Here is a 22,323-nt window from a genome sequence, read left to right as displayed (position 1 = left end):
ATAGTCAAATTTCAAAACTCCCAGGTTAAGGAGATCATATTACAAGCAATAAGGAAAAAAACTACAATTTAGACACTGTAGAGATACAATTAGGATTTCACAAGATGTAGCAGCTTCTACATGAAAAGACCATAGGTTTTTGAATATTATATTTCAAAGAGCAAAAGTGCTGGGGTTTTGAGCAACAATTACTTATCCAGCAAAGTTGAGTATAACTGTACTATATGCTATATATTCTATACTATATATTTGGATACCATGTCCAAAAAGGAATAATTCTCTCAACAATTGGACATGAAAGGAAGAACTGATACAAGGAGAAGCAGGTGGAGGTGGAGGACTGGTAATATTGGAATCTTACTCTCTTCAGATCTTGGTTGAAGAGGAAACTATTTACATCTGGTGGGTTGGAAAAGTCTTCTGGATTTGTAGAAGCAGGGTTGGGGAGGACCTTTTAGAAGGGTGTGGAGATTAAGATTTAAAAGTCTTGGGGAAGAGTGTGGGGTGGGGAGAGCATAAAAGAGAGACTCTTGGAGGAGTGAGTAGAAAAAAGAATAGAAGGGTAAGAGGAGAAGATAAGGTAACAGGGACATTTCCAAATAGTAATTATAACTTTACATGCGAATTGGATGAATTCACCCATAAAATGGAAACAGATAGCAGAATACATTGAAAGTCAACATCCAGTAACATGTTGTTTACATGAAACTCATTTAAGAATGAGAGATACACACAGTGTTAAATTACGGAGTTAGAGTAGAATTAAGTATGCTTCAGCAGATGCAATCATGATCTCAGAAAAAAGTTATAGCTAAAATAAATTTAATTGAAATAGATAAACAGGATAGCTACATTTTGATAAAAGGTACTATGAATAATAAAGCAATATCAATACTGAACCTGTATGCATGAAATGCTGTAACATCCAAGTTTTTAAAGAGAAGTTAAATGAATTACATATGGAAATACATAGTAGTATTATAATAGTGGGAGATTTTAACTTTTCCCTCTCAGAACTGATAATCTAACCCAAAAATAAATAAGAAAAAGTCAAGGAAGTGAAAAATTTTTAGGTAAACCAGATATGATAGATATTTGAAGGGACTTGAATGAAAAGAGAAAGAGATAAACCTTTTTCTCAGCACTTCATGGTATCTTTACAGTGATTGAGCACATATTAGGACATAAAAATTTTATAGTGAAAGCAGAAATATTAAAAGTGTCCTTTTCAAATCATAATGCAATAAATGCTGTTAGCATTCAGAGAAAGAACTAATAATAGAAGTATGTATAGAATAAATTTACATGTATATACATATTTGTGTGTAATGGTAGTGATCCCCAGGGTGGGGAGCTGGAGAGAAGAAAAAAAATGGGGAAAAGAAATTCACATTACTTTATTACACATTTAAAAGGAATAGCAAGTTGTACATAATAGATTTGCAGTTTCATGTGCAATCACCTTTTTTTCTTATTATACTGTTATGGAAATGCTTGTTTTATTCCACAAACATAAAATGAAATAAATAAAAAATTAAAAAATGTGTTCCTTTCCAGGATGATGTGACCAATTCACAGCTCCACCAATGGTCTGTCAATGTGCCTATTTTCCTGAAGGTCTTCTGTCTCCTTTCGTTATAAACCTGAAAAATATCAGTACATACACACACACATACACACACACACACACACAGAGAGAGCAGTTGTTGTTTTGCAGAAACATAGTAAGTCTGGGTATTCCTCTTTTATTCCTCCCCCCCAAGAGAAACAGAGGAGTGGAGCTGGATCTTCCTGGACCATGCCTATGTCCTCCCACTGGATCAACTCAGTCTTTCCCTGAAGAAGTAGCACATACTTATCAACCCAACAATATCAGTTCTAGACATGTACTCCCAAAGAGATCAAAGACAGAAGGAAAAGTCACTCTCTGATCTACCCTAATTTTCTCTGAGTTGGAGGGGTGAAGATTTTTGCCCAGAGCACCCATGTTTAGAGGAACTTAGCTACAATAAGAAATAGGCACATAGTTTTAATCTAAGCTCAATGGCCTGCAGGTCCAAGTAGGTCCTTTCTCGGCTATTTTAGTGAGCTTAAGGATTTTGATTATTAATATAAATCATTACTGCTTGGAGCCCCTAGATCACAATCCAATTTTGACTACTACCATTGGCTGAACACTGGATCTATCTTTCTCTGATTGACAGGGAAACCTAATTTAATTATTCCATATTCAAACTAACCACTGATGCATGTCCCCAAATACTTCCCTATTTGTACTTGTGGTACTCAACTAAACACAGGCAATTAAGAGCAATCATACCCTTATCTAGAGATAGCTATCTTTAAGGTATCCTTGAAAATAGTAAATAAACTGTTAAAAAAACTAAACTTTTAAAACACTTTTAAATAGAAAGAGCGAGAAAGGTAAAAAGGTAATTTACTAGATCCTCTGGAATCTTATCAAGAGAAATATTCACCAATGATTAGGTTGGTCACTGCTGTCCTGTCTGCCTAAAGATATTTAAATGGCCTGGTGGAGTCTAGACCCACTTAACAATATTCCTCTCCACCCCTGTCATCCATATTTCTTTGAATATGAGTCCTTTCTGCTTAATATCCCTGAGAGGGATAGGAACTAAAGATAGAATTTCTATGGCACAGGGTGAGGAAACTCTCCAAGCTAGTAATTAAAAATTCCCCTCCTGTGGCAGAGACTGCAGTCCAACTCTAGAGAGTCTAGTCTAGACCAACTCTACAGGTCTTTAGTTCTCTGAAACTATGAATTCCAGGGTCCTTTGCAAGAGTTTCAAAATTTCTTACTGTCTATATTTAATCTGAACCTTCTACTATCATATTTTGTATGAATATCTCAATACGCAAAGTACATACAAAGATGTACTTCATTCTATACCAGTTCATAAAAATCTTCCTAGGTTTCTCTGAATCTGTTCCTTTTGTCATCTATTATTACAATGGAATATTTCATTAATTCACATAGTACAGCTCACTCATTTCTTCCTTAATTGTTGAATAATTCTCTCTTTCCCACCCCCTTTCCCTAGTTTCCACTTCTTTGTTACAATGAAAAGCATTGCTATAATTATTTTTGTACATATGAGACTCTTCCTTCTGTCTTTGATCTCTTTGGGAATACATGTCTAGAACTGATATTGATGGGTCACTAAGTATGTGCTACTTAGTGATTTCTTTTTAGTATAATCCCAAATTTCTTTTTAGAATGGCTGGACCAACTCACAACTTAAGCAATAGTACCTTCATATCTGTCCTATATAGCTTTTTTTTTTTTAACAATTCTCATTTGCTATTTTAGTCATCTTGGTCAATATACTGGGCATGAGGTAGAACCTCAGAAATGTTCCATTTTGTATTCTCTAATTTTTAGTGATTTTGAGCACTTTTTTTCTTATAATCATTGACAACTTGCATTCCCCCCTAAGAACTGCCTGTTTTATTCCATTCATTGTAAAATGGTTCTTGTTCTTGTATATTTAAATCAGTTCCCTATAGATCTCAAATAGCAGATCTTTAGCAGAGAAAGTTTCTGCATTGTTTTCCCAGTTAACTCTTTTCTTTCTTTCTTTCTTCCTTTCTTTCTTTCTTTCTTTTTCTTCATTTATTTATTTATTTGTTTGTTTGTTTATTTATTTCTTCCTTTCTTTCAGTTTTTATTTTCTTTTTCAAAATATCACTGTAGTTTCCTTAGTATCAGATTCCACGGGTGGGGAATCTGTGGCCTTGAGGCTGCTTGTGGTCCTCTAAATCCTCAAGTGAAGCTCTTTGACTGAATCCAAACTTCACAGAACTAATCCCCTTAAAAAGGATCCTTTTCTGTGAGGTTTGGATTCAGTCAAAGGGCTGCACTTGAAGATTTAGAGGGCCACAAGCAGCCTCAAGGCTGCAGGTACCCCACACCTGATATACCCTTTCCTTGCTTTTTTCCCTTCAGATGGTCATTCCTTATAAAAAGAGTATTTTTAAAGCAAAAAGATATATATTTTTGAAGTATAGGAAAAATCAGCATAACTGATCAATACATCAAAAAAGTCTGAAAATATGTGCAATGTGCAACACTTGTGGACCTCCAACCTCTTCAAACTGGTGGGAGGTGGGAATATCTTCTATCTATTCTTTTAAACCATATTTGCTCTTCACAATTTTGTAAAATTTACTTTTTAAAAACATGTGCAATTGTTCTTTGTGTTTATATTATTGTAGTCATAGTGTATATTATTTTCCCAGCCTTGCTTACCTCACTCTGCATCAGTTCACGTACATCTTTCCAGCACATCTCAGTAACATTTTTCATTTCTTATAGCACAGTAATATTCCATTACATGCCTATACCCACAATTTGCTTATCTATTCCCTAATAAATGGACATCTACTTTGTTTCCAACTCTTCATTGTCAAAAAAAAAAGTTCTATAAAGATTTTGATGTAAATGGGAACTTTCTTCTTATCAATTGTCTCCCTGGAGTAAAAGTCAAGGGATGGAATCTATGATCCAAAGGATGTAGATATTTGAGTCACTTTATTTGCATAATTCCAAATTGATTTTCAAAATGGCTATACTGCGTCATAGCTCCACCAGCAAATGCATCAGTATGCCTTATCTTCCCACAACTCCTCAGACATTGACTATTCCCATCTTGTGTTATCTTTTCCAATTTATGAGGTATGAAGTGAAAGTTTAAGATTGTTTTGATTTGCATATCTCTTATTTTTAATGGTTGGGATCATTCTTTCACGTGGTTGAGCTATTTCTCTTTTAATTTTAATAACTTTTTTAGTGCAAAGACATTTTAATTTTGTGTAATGAAAATTGTTCATGTTAGCCTTTGTGATTCTCTTTATTCTTTAATGAAGAAGTCCTCTCTTATCCATAGTTGTGAAAAGTATCTCCTTCCTTGCTCTAATTTGTTTACTATGTGACATTTTATATCTAGTTCATGTATCAATTTGGAATTTACTGTGGCATGTGGGGTTAGATGTTGGTCTAAACCTGATTTTGGCCTGCCTGCTTTCTATCTCTCCAGCAAATTTTGCTGAATGGATCATATCATTCCTCCTGGAGCACCTACTCTTGGACTCCTTTACCCTGATTGGGATTTGCCTTAGTTGCCCATTATGTCTAGGGCAGTCTCTAGTCATGTTTCACTTTAGTACTATCTTCTTGCCAGCTGTCTTGCCCTCTGTACTGCTGTGCAGGAGCTGATTCCCAGTTCTGTCCATATAAGCTAATCAGCTCTATCGTTGCTTATATAAGGGATAATGTAAACTCACTACCCCATAGTTTTATGAATAATCCCATTTAATTGGGTATTTAAAATGTGTTCTTTTTCTATTTAAACTTCTTGCCCAACTCATTGATCTGCTTTTTCTCTATATTATTGATATATACTTTTTTAAGGCAATGGGGTTAAGCAACTTGCCCAGGGTCTCACAGCTAGTAAGTGTTATGTGTCTGAGGCTGACCACATGATATATTTACAGAAATAAAAATTTCTCTAAGTACTGCTTTGGCTGCACCCCATATATTTTTGTCTATGTTGTCTCATTGTCATTCTCTTTCATGAAATTATTTATTGTTTCTATTATTTGTTGCTTGACCCACTCACTTCTCTTTTTTCTGAAGCAATTGGGGTTAAGTGAGTTGTCCAGAGTCGCACACAGCTAGTAAATGTCAAGTGTCTGTGGTCTGATTTAAACTCAGGTACTCCTGACTATAAGGCCTGAGCTCTATCCACCCCCTTCCCTGTACAACCTAGCTGCTACAACCCACTCACTCTTTAGGATTATATTATTTAGTTTCCAGTTAATTTTTAATCTTTCTTTCCATGGCCCTTTATTCAACATATTTTTATTGCATTATGATCTGAAAGAGATTAATTTAATATTTCTCCTTTTCTGCACTTGGTTGTGAGGTATTTATGTCCTAATAAATAGTCAAGTTTTGTGAAGCTGCCATGTGCAGCCGAGAAAGAGTTATACTCCTCTCTATTCCCATTCTGTTTTCTCCAGAGGTCTGTCATACCTAACTTTTTAAAAGTCTATTCATCTCCTTAACTTCTTTCTTGCTTATTTTTTCATTAGATTTATCTGGTTTTGAAAGGGGAAAATCGAGGGGCCCCATTAGTATATTTTTACTGTCTATTTTCTCCTGTAACTCATTTAACTTTTCCTTTAAGAATCTTTTCTTTTTCATTTTAGACTGTAATTGCACAGCCAATATTGCATTATCTCAGAACAGTTTTTTGAGCTATATTTTGTATAAGTACAGATACTTGTTGAATTTTCTGAATCCTTCATATATATTGATGTTGTTTACCCTGGATTGCTGGTTCCTACCTGCTCAATGTTCCTATTTTCCTTCTGTCATTGAAAAGAGACCTAGACTTCTTGCCTTATTGTGAGAGCCTTAAAGAGGGAAAATACATAGGATAAAGTTTGTCTACTGACTTAAAAGTAATCAGCCTCAAATTTCCCTTTCTTGGTGGCTTCATACTTTCTGGAGATATAACTCATCTTGTTCTTCTGAAACTGAGGCTGCCTGTCTTAGATCACTCTTCCTGTGGCAGAGATCCCTGGAGAAAATATTGAATACCTTCTGGGGCTTCAGAGACTCAAGAAATTGTTGGTGTTCCCTCTGTGTAAGGGTATACCTGGAAATGTTGATTAGATTCTCTAGGTATTTTAGGGATTCCTGGAGAAAATTTGGGTTACTCTACTATGTTGCTGAGTTTTATAGAATTAAACTGATTCATTGAGTCTGACCTCAGAAGTGAATGGGGTGGACTTCAGCAGAAGAGGGAGAGGGAGAAGTAGTCCAGTTCCCCAGAACCCCGAGATGATTTATAAATATCAAGCCTGAGAATGAAAAGGTAACCACCAATCTACCCTACATCTCAAATCCCTTCAGGTAGAAATGATCTGAGATGCTCTGTACTTACAAGGTTTCATTCTGAAATAAGAATTTTTTTTCTTTTCTTTTTTTCTTTACTTGCCTTTGGGTTGGATGAGGTCCTTTTCAGACCCTACATAGGCCTTGTAAAGTACTAAGCAAGCTTTGTAAAAGGTTTTTCCTTTTTGGAATCTATATAACTGCATTTGTGGTGATTGTAGTTTTCCCATAAAATATGTAGGACTGTTTAAGATCTGGCTACACTGACTGTTCTGAGACTCTTTTATAACACTGGGGGAAAGCATTCAAGAAAGAGTATTTATGCTTGCCTGAGATCTTAGGAAACAGTTATGAACTGAGGACATGGACAATCTGTTCAGAATACTCCGTGGCTTATTAGTTGAGTACTGTAAAAGTTTTAAATGGGGTTGGAGAACTGGCCAGACTGGGCCCATTCCTCGGAGCATCTGGATGTTTGGTGAGCCTGTTCTGGGTAGAGTAGAGATCCCACTTTCTACTTTGGAGGATGAGCATGTATTCTGACTGTTTCTAGTTCACTTTTACCATGTCCTTTTTGGCCGACTACTGAGCTGGAATTGGAAATTCATAGAAAAGACTCTCATGGGGGGGACATTCTGAGTCTTTTGGGCTAATTTCTCTTTAAATGAGCCAGGAAGCTCTCTAGGACTTGACAGGTCTAGAGGAACAAGGCCTAAATCATTGGTATGACTTCCTGGCTGCCAGAGAAAGCCCAACCTAGGAGGCTTCATAGGCTTCATAGAACGTTCACTGATATCAAAGTCAGGAGACCTTTCTCATTGGTCATTGATGCTGTGACTTATCTGGAAGTGGAAGGGGTCCCTTGCACATTTGAATCAATGTTGTATCCTTATTTATTCGTTTTTATGTTTGAGTCAAAATTTTTTTTAAATATTTTATGGCCTGAAAGTGTCTCATTGCATTCTAGTCCTCAAGCTGAACCCTTCTACTGGCTTGAGTTAAGCCTCGTCCAGAACAGGTGTCTTCTTTCTCTATGTCTGTTTGGTGTTGTCTTTACTTTCCGCCCACCATTCTGGACCCACCTGATGCTCCCTCTGAAATTTCTTATAAAGTATCAGAGAATAAATTCAGAGGGAGAATCACAGAAAGCTAGGACTGGGAAGGAGCTTAGAAGTTATATAGTGTATGAATGAGAGTATGTTGGCTCTGCAGCAGCTAGGTGGCACAGTGGATAGAGCATTGGGCCTGGTGTTAGAAAATAACTGAGTTCAAATCTAGCCTCACACACTTACTAGCTGTGTGACTCTTGGCAAGTCACTTAACCCTGTTTGCTTCAGCTTCTTCATCTGTAAAATTAGCTGGAGAAGGAAGTAGCAAACCAGTCCAGTATCTTTGCCAAAAAATCCTGACATGGGGCCACAAAGAATTGGAAACAACTGAAATAACTGAACAAATGCTGCATCCAGCTTGTACCATGTCATGAGATCTGATTCTAAAATTTCCAGTGTGAGCCTTCATAGCAAATGTTACAAATAAGGGTATGAATGGTTGTTTTGCTGTTCATTGTTTAGCCTTAAGAAAATGAAGGAGAAAATGTTAATAATGCACCTTCAACTTAAGTTTATAATGTATACATTTTCCTGGACATTCTGGGTGTTAAACATTTTATCAGCATATCTCTGCCCCTAACCTACAGAAATTGCCAGTGTTCCAATTCTCCCTGTTATGTATACATTAGACAGTTGATAACTGCATTCTGTCACCATTTGATGATTCAGCATCAAACTTATTAAAGAAAATTAAGGAGAATTTTCATACAATGGTTTTTTTTCTTCTTCTCTTAGCTACTGTCTTCCACTAGCACCTTTTAAAGGCAATATGTATTAAAAAAAAAAAAAAAAGAAAGAAAGAAATGCTTTTCCCATTCAAAAAAAATTACCCTTGAACTGAGGGACCATTTTTCTTAGGGAAGGATAGTTATTATTGTTAGTTGTGGTCTCCAAGCTGTACATTATGAAGTAATTGCAAGTGGCCCTTGGATCAAAATGCACCCCAAGCGCTGTCATTAAAAAACATTTTATGTACCAAATTAAGCACTGTAGACTGAAAGAATATCATTTTACCCACATATATTTTATTTTTCAGAACTGTAGTAATGTTTAATTAATTAATTAATTAATTTTTGGTGAGGCGATTGGGGTTAAGTGACTTGCCAAGAGTCACACAGCTAATAATGTTTAATTTATAAACTGTAAATTAATTTAAAAACACTGCTGAATTTATAAAAGGTTTTTTGTAATTATGTGTTTTAATGAATACTAATAGTTTAAGTATAATGTGTGGGTCAATGAAGCCTATCTCCAAATGTTTCTGGAGATGTAGCTACAGTCAGTGACAGCTGAATGTTTGGGGAAAACAATATCAGATAAAGATGAACAGGAAATAATGTTTTATGTTAACTTTGGTGGAGAATTTTAACAGTTTTAAACCCTAGTGCCTTTTCTCAGCTGTCATGATTTTCTTGCCTTTTCAGATTGAGGGATGTTGAAATTTTACTGTGTTTTATTTGTAAAGCAGAAAACCTCAAGAATATTAACACAGTGAGCTTTGTGGTTTGCAGATATTCAGGAGCAGTGTGTGGCCTCGCCTTTGTGGTCATATATTCATCTCTTATCCACATAATATACCAGTACAAGGAGCACTTGACATGGCCCATACTGTTATTCCATGCCTGCTTTGATCTTATACAAATTAATTATACATTCTGGGTTTTCAAGGGTCTGCTGGCATCTATTTAAAAATGAAGATGCATATGAAGTGCCTCAGTGGTGCTCACCATAAATGTGAAAGACTGAAACAAAAAAGGAAACCACAATTACCCTCTTCCTTCCCAAGTCAAGTTTTCTTGAATAAATGTTGAATGGGTCCTAAAAGTCCTTTCTGTGAGACCTGGAACAGACTTCCGCTTAAAAAGGCCAAGGTCTCCTATTGCATGTAAGGTCATCTCCAGTCATCCTGATCTATATCTTACTAGTGGACCCAGATGACTCCAGAGGAGAAAATGAGGCTTTTGACTTTGCACAGACATCCCTGATTTATATCCAATTTTCTTGCAAATCATGGCATCTGCTCCCTGATGTCATGGTCCTCTTTGAGAATGAAGGATAAACAACAATGGCTCAATGAAGTTTTAATGTTATAAAAGTGGCTGCAATCTTGGAACAAATAAAGAAACACTTCCTCTCAGCAGAGTGGTAAGGTATTATGGATATGACATAAACTGTCAAAGTCCTGAATCATTGATTTTGTTTAATATTTGTTAAATTTATTGATTATTAGAGGAGATGGGGTCATATTGGGAAATAATTGTGTTGCATAAGGAGCAAAAATATCAGTAAAACTTTAAACAACAAATTAAGGGCTCCTGATACATTAAAATACATTATAGAACAAAGGGTAGGATTCTCTTTATCTTACTGACAGGCTAAAATCCATTGGAAGCTTACTCAGGATTTTGAGGAATTATTAGCTGATTGATCTCGAGTTTGCAGTCCTTCTCAGCTTTCTTAGCAGTAAGGAAGAGTATCAATGGATCCATCTGTGGTCATTGCTCTTGGCTTACTGCTCTGTATCTCATGTCTGCTTCTCATTTTATCATGGATAAAGGACTTTGGAAGAGGAAAGCTTCCACCTGGTCCTGTTCCTTTTCCAATGATTGGCAATATACTACACATGGACCTTAAGAATATCCCTGAATCTCCTTACAAGGTAAGTATGGAACTCTGTCTTCTGTTGGTTTCATTCCTGACTCTAGTACCAATCAATTTGTTTTGGGAGACTGTCTTCAAGCAGTTTATTCTAATGAATATAGAATGTTAGAGTAGGGAGGTAGTTACCTTGTACATTTTCTAGACCATTTTTTTATTTACTGAAGTGGCCATCAGGGCCCACTGCTTCAGCTGTAGCTGGGTTCTATCTAGTTCGTATAGGTTTGGATGACAACCATTCTACAAGTTCCATCCTCTGTTATCACCACTCACATTGGCACTGCGAAGTTCTAGGAGAAAATGCCATCAGTCCCACCTAAAATGCTCATTGCCCACCATAGGAAGAAAGGTGGTATTTAATATGCCTGATTATTTCTGCTGTGTGAGGAATGAGTAGGTCCTGCAAATAGGTAGGGACTTCCAGCATTTGTTGGATCAGAGTGGAGAATGTTTTCCTTGCACATTCCTTCACAGAATCACTCACACAGCCTCTGTGTGCAGCCTCAGTCTTTGCACACAATCTTAAGTGTGCCTGATTGAAAGTAACCCTGGCCTCAAGAGGAACCAGCAAGTTCTGAACTCAGACGTGTAGATCCTTAAAGCCTTAGAAATGTAGCCTGAGGGGTGGGGCAGAGCCAAGATGGCAGAGTGAAAGCAGTGACTTGCTTGAGCTCTCCCTCAAACCCCTCCAAATACAAAAAATGGCTCTAAACAAATTCTGAAGCAGCAGAACCCACACAAAGACAGAGTGAAACAAATTTCCAGCCCAAGACAACCTGGATGATTGATCAGAAAGGTGTATGGCCCCAGGCTGGGAGCCTAGCTTAGCACGGGAGTGGGCATGCAGGCTGCAAGCGAACCTGGAGCAGGCCTCAGAGGACTGAATTGCAGGCAGCTGTGGAAGTTTCCAGACTCCTCAACCCACCAATGCCAAAGACAATTTAGGTCAGTGGCAAAAGTCTGTTTCTGCAGTGCTCAGAGAGGAAGGCGGGGTTTCAGCTCCATTCCCCAACAGCGAGGCCCTGGGGAAGAGGGGCAGCTGCTTTCCGAGCTTCTGGCCCACAGACTGAGGGTGAATTCAGTGGCTGATCAGAGAAGGATTGCAAGGTTCTCTTTGCCAGTGATAAGGCAGGAATTTCTTGCTTTGCCCACGTTTAGATCTGGGTCACTGTTCTGGACGGTGATGCTGGGGTGAGGAGGAGTGCTGGCGTGGTGGAGCTTGTAGTGGCTGCAGACAGGAACCCCTCCTCACAGGTACAGGACAGAAAGGACTACTTGTCCTCACATGCCAGGAAAGGAGTAAACACCTTGCCCCTTATCATATCACCTTGGAAGAACTGAAAATTTACAGGTACCTACAAGTATCTCTGAAAACAGCTATACAAACCCCCGAAGCTTGGAACATTACACTCCACATTGGAAGCAGACTCTTACCTTGACAAAGAGTTTAAAACTCAACTAATTGGCCAGGATCATGAGCAAGCAGTGCAAAGAATACTCAGACTATATTATCTTACTTTGGTGAAAAAGAAGATCAAAATATACAACCAGAAGAAGACAACAAAGTCGAAACTCCTACATCCAAAGCCGCCAAGAAAAATATGAATCAGTCCCAGGCCTTGGAAGAGCTCAAAAGGGATTTTGAGAAGCAAGTAAGGGAAGAGAAAAAACTGGGAAGAGAAATGAGAGTGATGCAAGAAAATCATGAAAAACAAGGCAACAGCTTGCTAAAGGAGACCCAAAAAAAATACTGAAGAAAATAACACCTTAAAAAATAGCCTAACCCAAATGGCTAAAGAGGTCCAAAAAGCCAATGAGGAGAAATATGCCCTAAAAACAAAAATTGGCCAAACAGAAAAGGAAGTCCAAAAGATTACTGAAGAAAATACTTCCTCAAAAATTAGGATAGAGCAATTGGAAACTAATGACTTTATGAGAAATCAAGACACTGTAAAACAAATCCAAAAGAATGAAAAATTAGAAAACAATGTGAAATATCTTATTGGAAACACAACTGACCTAGAAAACAAATCCAGGAGAGAGAACTTAAAAGTTATTGGACTATCTGAAAGCCATGATCAAAAAAAGAACCTAGACATCAACTTTCAAAACATTGTCAAGGAAAACTGCCCTGGTATATTAGAACCAGAAGGCAAAATAGAAATTGAAAGAATCCACAGATTCTTTCCCTGAAAGAGATCCCCAAAGGAAAACTCTTAGGAATATTATAGCCAAATTCCAGAGGTCCCAGGTCAAGGAGAAAATATTACAAGCTGCCAGAAGGAAACAATTCAAGTACTGTGGAAACACAATCAGGATACCACAAGATTTAGCAGCTTCCACATTAAAGGACCACAGGGAATGGAATATAATATTCCAGAGGGCAAGGGAGATAGGCTTACAACCAAGAATCACCTACCCAGCAAAATTGAGTATAATCCTTCAGGGGAAAAAATGGTCATTTAGTGAAATAGAGGACTTTCAAGCATTCTTGATGAAAAGACCAGAGCTGAATAGAAAATTTGACTTTCAAATACAGGACTCAAGTCGAACATGAAGGGGTAAACAGGAAAGAGAAATCATAAAAGACTCATTAAAACTGAACTGTTTACATTCCTGCATGGAAAGATGATATTATTACTCATGAAAACTTTGTCAGTATTAGGGTAGTTGAAGGAAAAAAATCATATGTATGTATATATGGATAGTTAGATAGAAGGCACAGGGTGAGTTGAAGATTAAGGGGTTATATCTGGAGAATAAAATTAAGGGATGAGAGAGGATTATATTTGGAGAAGAAGAAAGGGAGAGGTAGAAAGGGGTAAATTATCTCACAAAAAATAAACAGAAAAGAAAAGTCTATACAGTGGAGGGGAAGCAGGGGAAGATGAGAGGGAATGAGTGAATCTTATTCTCATAGGATTTGGCTTAAGGGGGAAATAATATACACATTCAATTGGGTATGGAAATCTGTCTTACCCTACAGGAAAGTAGGGGGAGAAGGGGACAAGAGAGTAGGGGGATGATAGAGAGGAGGGCAGATTGGGAAAGGGGGTAATCAGAAGGAAATACTTCTGAGGAGGGACAGGGTCAAAAGAAAGAATAGAATAAATGGCGGGGCAGGATAGGATTAAAGGAAATAGAGTTAGTTTTTCACAACATGTCTAATATGGAAGTGTTTTGCATAACTGCATATGTATAGCCTATATTGAGTTGTTGGCCTTTTCAATGAGAGTGAGTGGGGAGGGAGGAAGGAAGAAGATTTGAAACCTAAAGTTTTAAAAACATATGTTTAAAAAAATGTTTTCACATGGTATTGGGAAATAAGAAATACAGGAGATGGGGTGCAGAAGTCTATCCTTCCCTGCAGGAAGGGGTAAGAGAAGGGGGGAGAGATAGAAGAGAGGACAGACTAAGGGAAGGGACATTCAGAATGCATGCCATCTTGGGGTGGGGGGAGCGGTGAGATGGGGCAAAAATTTGGAACTCAAAAACTTGTGGAAGTGAATGTTGAAAACTAAAAATAAATAAATTTATATTTAAAAATTAAAAAAAATAAAAAGGAGGCAGAAGCATAGGGAATATAAAACATTAGATCGTGGAAAAATGAAAAAAAATTTTAAAAAAAGAAAAAGAAATATTCAAGAAGGTAAAAGATATGCTGGCAGACATCCTGAAATGGATCAATGACCCACTTATAGGAATGAAGTATAATTTGAGGTCACCACTCATGGTTTTCTTACCAGACCAACCAGAAAACACATTAATTCAAAGTGAAACACATTTAATTCAGCAATATAGCAACAAAAATAACAAGGAAAATTCTGCTTTCCTCAGGTCATGCACATAGGATATATTCTCCCACAAATTCCTACCCCTTTGGTGGATGAGGGGATGTGGGAGAGGACAAACTTGTAGACCAGAGCAAGAGATTTTTTAGAAGAATTACATAGTCTCTTTTAATGCTCTCTGTTTCATCTATGAGAATCTTAATAACGCCACATGCTTTTCCCCCCTGATGACCTACAGTGGCAGTAGACCTCAGTTGACTTGAACTTGAATTATGTCTTCTAGCACCTGCCTGATTTTCCTATGTTTTTAATTTTCTTATCTTTAGTCCATTAGGTGTTTCTTATATATTCAATTTCTGACCTCAATGGTGACTTTCCCTCAATACCAACATCTCGTGGTCAAGGGCAAACCTTTTAGAGTCTCAATTTCCTCATTAGTAAAATGACACTAATAATGTACTACCTATATCACAGTATTTTGATGAGGAACAAATGGGAAATATATACATGGATCTCTTTTGTGTAAATTGTTATATATATGTCTCTCTCTCTCTCTCTCTCTCTCTCTCTCTCTCTCTCTCTCTCTCTCTCACTCTCTCTCTCTCTCTCTCTCTCTCCACATGTGTGTATATATATATATATATATATGTAAGTTGACAATTTTTCCTTCTTCATTTGCTAAACTAATAAATCTTACTTATCTCACTAAAGTCACATGCAGTAACATGATTTATCAGCATAGTAAATCAGGAGGAAAATATAATAGCTTATATTTATTCATACAGTGCTTGTTTACTTGTTGTTTAGCCATTTCAGTTGTCTCAGACTCTTCATGATGCTATTTGAGGTTTTCTTGACAAAGATACTGGAGTGGTTTTCTGTTTCCTTCTCCAGCTCATTTTACAGATGAGGAAATTGAGGCAAACAGGATTGAGTGACTGGTCCAGGGTCACACAGCCAGTAAGTATCTGAGGCCAGATTTGAACTCACAAAGATGAGTCTTCCTGACTCTAGGTCCAGCATTCAATCCACTGTACCACCTAACTGCTTGTGTATGTCCACAGATATTCTTGATGTATGCTATACAGAATGATACAATATAGTTGTGTCAAACATAAATAGAAATGGATCCTGGTAGGCCTCATATTAACTTAGAAAATCCAGAAATTAACATTATCTATACTGTTTTGTGTCTTTATTTTGTTAAACATTTCCCAGTTACATCTGGTTTGGGCCGCATACAGTTTTCTTTCTTGCCTGTGGCCTGAGGGTTGAGGGTTTGACCTCCCTAATGCAGCAGATAAAGAGCTGCCCTCAGAGCCAGGCAAACTGAGTTCAAGTCCCATCTCTGACACAAAATGTGTATATGATCCTGGGTAACGTCACTTAGCCTTATAGAGCCCTAGCACTAGTTAACTCTCTTGAGACTTTAAGCTTTTTTTTATAGAAAGTGTAGATTTGCATTGGCAGAGAGAAGTTTTTTTACCTGGAAATTCCCTGTGCCAATGAAATTGCAGGTCTAGTCTCTCTGTCTCTGTCTCTCTCTTTGTCTCCATCTGTTTCTTCTCTCTGTCTCTCTCTGTCTCTCTGGCTTCTCTTTTTCTCTCCTATATGTAATATCCATAGTGGCCATACTGCCTTGATAATTGCCAGCTTCTTGTTCCACTTTGGATTGTGTTGCTTAAACTTAATTTATTTATAGGATAATAAATTTAAAACCGAAAGACATTTTGGAGGTCATTGAATCCAACCTCCTCATTTTTTTACATGATGAAAATGAAACATAAAAAGATTAAGTCATTTGCCAAGGTCAAAATCAGAGGTGGGGGATTGGGGAGGAGGTGGCAGCAGCTAGGTGGCATAGCAGATAGAGCACGGGCCTGGAAGTCAGTAGGGCCTGAATTCAAATCCCACCTGATACATTTACTGGCTGTGGGAACCTGGGCAAGTCACTTAACCTTGATTTCTGCCTTTCCTCCAAAAAAAATCACAACTTGGATTCTAACCAAGGTCTTCTGACTTCAGATTCATCGTGCTTTCCATTGTGCCCTGCTGCCTTGCTTACTTTTCAATTAATCATACCAAATTATTCCTGGGAAAAGCAACAATCACAATCTGAATTTACCCTTGAAAACTTGGTCTGTACTGCAACTGATCTATTTGTTGCTGGAACAGAGACAACCAGCACCAACCTGAGATATGGATTCCTGATTCTCCTGAAATACCCTGAGATTACAGGTGGGATTACAGGCTGATAATACACATAATTTAGTCAGCATGAGAGGGGTTCCTGGTCCTTTTGAGACTTTCCTTTGAAACTTTTCTGTTGTTATTTTAACATATCTAAGTCATTATACATTCAAATTTCCTTATTTCTCCTTCTCCATTAAGATCTCCAATTTGCTTAGTTAAGTGGTATGTAATTATGAGTTATGATTAGAGACAGGCATAGAGATGGTGATAGAGATAGAGACTATAGCCCAGTGATAGAACTGGGAGGAACTGAATGATTGAGGAGTACTAGTTCCTGATAGCTTCTTGATCCTGCCTGACCATAGGAGGAGCTGGTGCCTCTAGATTCATGTCACTCATTCAGCTACACAAGGAAGTACCTTGGGCCTATGGTTGGTCACACTGAGTTCTGGAACAGGTCCAGACTGAGACCCCTCCTCATTTCCTCAGCTAAGTGCTGCTTGGCCAGTATTTCTTTTAAGAACAACTTGAGCCTGTCCTGAGGTCATGGGGCATGGATGCCTCAAGGGATTCTCAGCTGGTTTGAGAGACAATAATGGCATTTTCATCTATCTATCTATCTATCTATCTATCTATCTATCTATCTATATGTATGTAGATAGATAGATAGATAGATAGATAGATAGATAGATAGATAGATAGATATGAGAATGTGATGGTCAACTGCTTTATTTGCCAATGTAGCTCTTGGTGAAAAATCAGAGAAAATATAAGAGAAGATAGTCTTTGTCCCCACTTTTAAAATCAATTTTCATTCATATTATGACAGAAAGAATTCATGAAGAAATTGATAGTGTGATTGGCCGAAATCAAAGTCCCTACATGGGGGACAGAAACAAGATCCCTTACACCAATGCTGTGATACACGACATACAGCAATACATTGACCTCATTCCCACAAACCTACCACATGCAATGTCAGAAGATGTTCAATTTAGAGAATATCTTATGCCCAAGGTCAGAAGGATTTCTCAGTATAACACAAGATTTTATTGTCTCTCCTATTGAATTATAGAATCTTAGAATTAGATGGAACCTCAGACCAACCCACATCCCTGAGAAGTGGTGACAGAATTTCAGAATTTGAAGGGATTTCAGTGGTCATACTGTCCATCCCCAATCTGAAAAAGAATTCCACCTACAGTATGCTCATCTTGTGGGCGTCCAGTCTTTGCTTAAATACTTTCAATGAGGGGGAACCACTCAATGGAATCCTGTGGCACTCCATTCAAATCTTGAATAGCCTTAATTTGAGGGAATTTTTTTCTTGCATGAAGCCTAAATTTGTGATTTTATGACTTTAATCTATCACTCTTGGTTTTGTCCCGTATAGCAAAACAGAACAAAGTTACTCTCTCTAGTAAAAGTCCATAAAATATTTCAAATCAGCTATTCTATCTCCTGTTCTATTTTGTCTTCTGTTCTCTTGTCTAAATATTCCCATCTCCTTCAGTTCATCCTCACAGGGTATGAATTTGTCATTTTTACCATCCTGGTTGCCCTCCCTTCAGTAGCCTCTAGCTTTTCAATGTCCTCCTAAAAGATGACTCCTACAAAGAATACAATCCTCATTTGTGAGTTGAGGAGCTCAGAGTGCAGTTGTGCCTACTTCCCAGCTGCCTTTGAACCTTCAATAATCACCCTTTGTATATGGTCAGTCAATCAGTTTTCAATCCACATAATTGCATGTTAGTCTAACCAGTATATCTCCATCATTTTCAGAGGAAGCACATGATAAACTTTATCAAATGCTTTGCTAAAATCTAAGGAAACTATTTGCATCATTCCTATCAGTTTATTAGTACCCTCAAAAAAAAGAAATAATAATTCCACTCCAGATCCTTGTGACCCCTACCTCCTCATCTAGAGTAATTTTCCTTATTCTTTGCTTACCTAGATTAATGATCTCTTTAGAAATCTATTCTAGACTCTGAGTGCAAATTGAAGTGGACTTTTCACTTTATTTTTTGGCACAAATGTCTACATACTCTCTTATTTTCTTCTTACTTCTCTGGAGTATTCAATATGTATTAGCCATATTGATTTATTTATTCTATTCTTTTCAGTTCAAAGATCATTTCCTTGGTCACAAAAAAGAAACAGAAGCAAAATAAAAATTGAGAAGTTCTGTATCTCCTCTTGTCACTTGTCATCCTCATCCTATAACTCTCTGAGTTGTGGGGTTATCCTTTCCTTAAGTTTCATTTCTCACAATAGTATTGTAGACTTTCTAATTTACTCTCAGCACAGGTGTTTAAAAACATTTTGGCTCTTTTCATACTTAAAAATGAGAGGTTTTGACTGAATGATATTTCTAAATTCTCTTTCAGCTCTAACATCATATGGGTCTTATTTTCTATTTATTTGTTTGTGTCTGTTCATTTCAAGGGACTACCATAATACCAATGTTGTCCTCTGTCCTGTATGATGATGAAGAATTCCCCAATCCAGATCAGTTTGACCCAGGTCACTTCTTGGATGAAAGTGGCAATTTTAAGAGTGACTATTTCATGCCTTTTTCAGCAGGTAAGACATTCATCTAAATGTGTGTATCAAAGAGGGATTGATAACTCAGACCTGTGTTTCAGTCCAGCTGTGCTATTTATTACCTGTGTGACATTGGTCAAATTATTTCATTTCTCTGGACTTCAGTTACTTTATCTGTCAAAAGATAAGGTTTGACTAAGTGACCATTATGGTCCTTCCAAGTTCTAAAACAGGGAGGTAGGATGGTGACATAAGACATCATTCTTCTAATTCTCTTAGAATGGGGCCATGGTTCATCAACTAAACTATATCAGTTGGGTTTCAGGGTAGTTGCCTGAGCTTATTCCAAAAAAGCAGGAGAACTGAGATAGTGGCCACTGTGTTCTGCATCCAGACCCACAACTAAAGTCCCCTATGGCCCCCATATTAAAAACTATCCTCCTAGTCACACTCAAGCAGGAGCTACTTCTCAGATAAAATCTTCCAGGCTTTTGTGTTAGCATGGTATAATCTTGTGTCTTATCAAGCCAAGGAAAGGGATTGTTTTAAGGCTCATTACTTAGGTACTATTATGGCTAAGGTCACCAAAGATCTGATCTTTAGAGTTTACCATTTTGTAGAAACGTGATTGCTGACTTGTACACATGAGTATGTAGATTTTAATGGGGATCTATTGGTACAGAACTATAGATGATGGTCTGTCTTGTCCTTTCATCTTAAATTCTTGAGGGAACTTATTGGTTATCAAGTAATGCTGGTGATAGCCAAGTCTGGCAGACAAGAATGTTGGCAGGCAGTTAATTATCCCTGAAGTTGTGGTCTCCAATGCCAAGCCCTGTTCAATTGATTCTAATACTTGGATTATAGGTAGGAGTTAGGAGTTAAGACAAGTGGCTGGATGGCCGTGAAGTTGCAGGGTAGATCCCAGAGGTGTTTTCTGTCCAGAATGGTGACAGGAGGTCCCCAAAGGGAACTTTGGTCATTCTTCTGTCACCTTTCCCCATTACAGTCATTCTGGGTAGCCATAAACTTAGTTCTTTAGGTTAAAAAGGAGTGATTGTTTTCTCCCTAAGGCAATGACTCCTTTCCTCTGAATATAAATACTAAAACTTCCTCTGGCTCAAGGGGGGATTGATTTAGAGAGAGGATTCAGGAGAGGTCTTCCCTCTCTGTTCAGGAGGAACTCTTTAAAGGAGTCAAAGACCGGAGAGGAAAGGAATGCATGCAGTCTTTTATTAATGTCATTGAGTGTTAGTGGGCTACCTATAATTCTGAACAAGTGGTCTAAATGAGTTAGAAGTCTAAGAATATAAAATCCTTATATTTGTCTCTTTCAGGAAAACAGATGTGTGTTGGTGAGAGCCTGGCTCGAATGGAATTATTTTTGCTTTTTACTACCATTTTACAGAATTTTACCTTGAAATCTTCCAATGACCTCAAAGATATTGACACCTCCCCCATTGCTAGTGGATTTGGCAAACTACCCCCCTCCTATGAGCTCTGCTTTCTACCTTTGTAAAACATGAGAAGTACCACCACTGGTTCCAGCTGCTCTAGAGTCTCCTCATCTGCTGTATTTATCCCATTGCCTGGCAATGAAAGCCCTCTGTGATTTCAGCCCAATATGCTCTTCCAGAATAATCTAATAGTCTCTTTGTCTTTTGACAAAATCATGATTTAATTTTCCTCAACCTTCCCTAGAAATTCCATGTTCCTGCAATATTTCTTCTCTTCTTCTCAACTCCACTGATTGAAATCCTATCCCCCCTTCACATCACAATTTATATGCCATATCCCTGTGATCTCTTTAGTTTTTATATTCTGTATTTTAGGCCTGAATTATATACCCATCTTATGTCATGTATTCTTTCAGACATGTTAATTGATCCTGTCTTGTGTTCCTCACTAGACCTTAACCTTCTTGTTAGTAGGGCCTTTATCCTACACTTGTGAGCAATTATCCACCACAAATGTATTAGAAGGCCTTTTCTATCCCTTAAATGTCTCAGGTTATACACTTTGAAACATACACATAGCCTGCTCTGATGGCAGCTTAACTGCTCACAATGGCAGTGAGATGGTACCTTGGACAGGGCGTAGGACCTAGAGTTAGGAAGACCTGAGTTAAAATCCAGCCTTAGGCATTTACTGACTGCATGACCCTGGGCAAGTCATTTCATCTCTGTTTGTTTCAGTTTCCTTATCTGTAAATTGGGGATAATCATATCTTCTACCACCCACAGTTGCTGTGAGGATCAAAGGAGTTGATAATTGTTAAGCAATTAGCACAATGTCTGGCACATAATAAGTGCTATATAAATTTTAGCTGTAAGTATTATTATTGTTGTTAAAACAACTACTAGCACCATTAGAACTATGTATTTCACCTTTCTACTATAATTGCAAAATATGCATATTAAAAAAAGTACATGAAACATTTGAGTAGTTTGGTTTGACTGGTAAGACTGGAAAGGAAAAGAAGACTTGCATGTCAGGAAGAAGAGTTTGAACTTTACTCAGAAAACAAAAGGTAAAGTGGCCTTTGGGGGAGCAGGGCCAAGATGGCAGCACGAAATCAGTGACTTGCTTGAGCTCTCTGCCAAACCCCTCCAAATACCCCTTAAAAAAAGGCTCCATACAAATTCTAAAGCAGCAGAACACACAAAAAGACAGAGTAAAACAAATTTCCAGCCCAAGACAGGCAGGATGGTTGATCAGAAAGGCTTATCGCCCCAGGCGGAGAGAGGAGTGCAGTTCAGCATGGGTACGCAGGCTGCAGCAAACCTAGAGCAGGCCTCAGAGGACTGAATTACTGGCAGCTGTGGTGGCTTCCAGACTCCTCAATCCACGAACACCGAAGACAATTTAGGAGGTCAGTGCGAAAAGTCTGTTTTTGCAGTAAGAGAAGAGCTAGGTCAGAGCCAGTTCCAGAAAGCAGAGCACAGAGCACTGGTGCCAGGACAGTGGCTGTGTCCTGAGCTTCCAGCCCACAGACTCAGAGGGAATCAAGTGGCTGATCAAAGGGGGACTGCAGACATCTCTTTGCTGGTACTGAGGCAGGAATCTCTTGCTTTACCCATGCTTAGATCTGGGTCACAGTTCT

At 37.9% G+C, this 22,323-nt stretch overlaps 1 protein-coding gene across 1 annotated transcript; it reads left to right on the top strand.

Moving 5' to 3' along the window:
• Positions 1-17,555: 17,555 nt before the first annotated feature.
• LOC144456279 (cytochrome P450 2C42-like) lies at positions 17,556-21,657 on the top strand. Its single transcript, XM_078150986.1, has 4 exons — positions 17,556-17,690; position 18,200; positions 19,122-19,259; positions 20,558-21,657. The coding sequence occupies exons 1-4, from the start codon at positions 17,556-17,558 to the stop codon at positions 20,737-20,739; spliced, it is 456 nt and encodes a 151-aa protein (XP_078007112.1). The 3' UTR covers positions 20,740-21,657.
• Positions 21,658-22,323: the final 666 nt, after the last annotated feature.

The sequence above is a fragment of the Phascolarctos cinereus genome, unplaced genomic scaffold, assembly GCF_003287225.1.
Source record: "Phascolarctos cinereus isolate Bilbo 61053 unplaced genomic scaffold, phaCin_HiC Scaffold_3;HRSCAF=262, whole genome shotgun sequence".
In the NCBI taxonomy this organism is placed as follows: domain Eukaryota; kingdom Metazoa; phylum Chordata; class Mammalia; order Diprotodontia; family Phascolarctidae; genus Phascolarctos; species Phascolarctos cinereus.
Note: the sequence above shows the minus strand (reverse complement) of the source record. Positions and strands in the feature narration are given on the sequence as shown.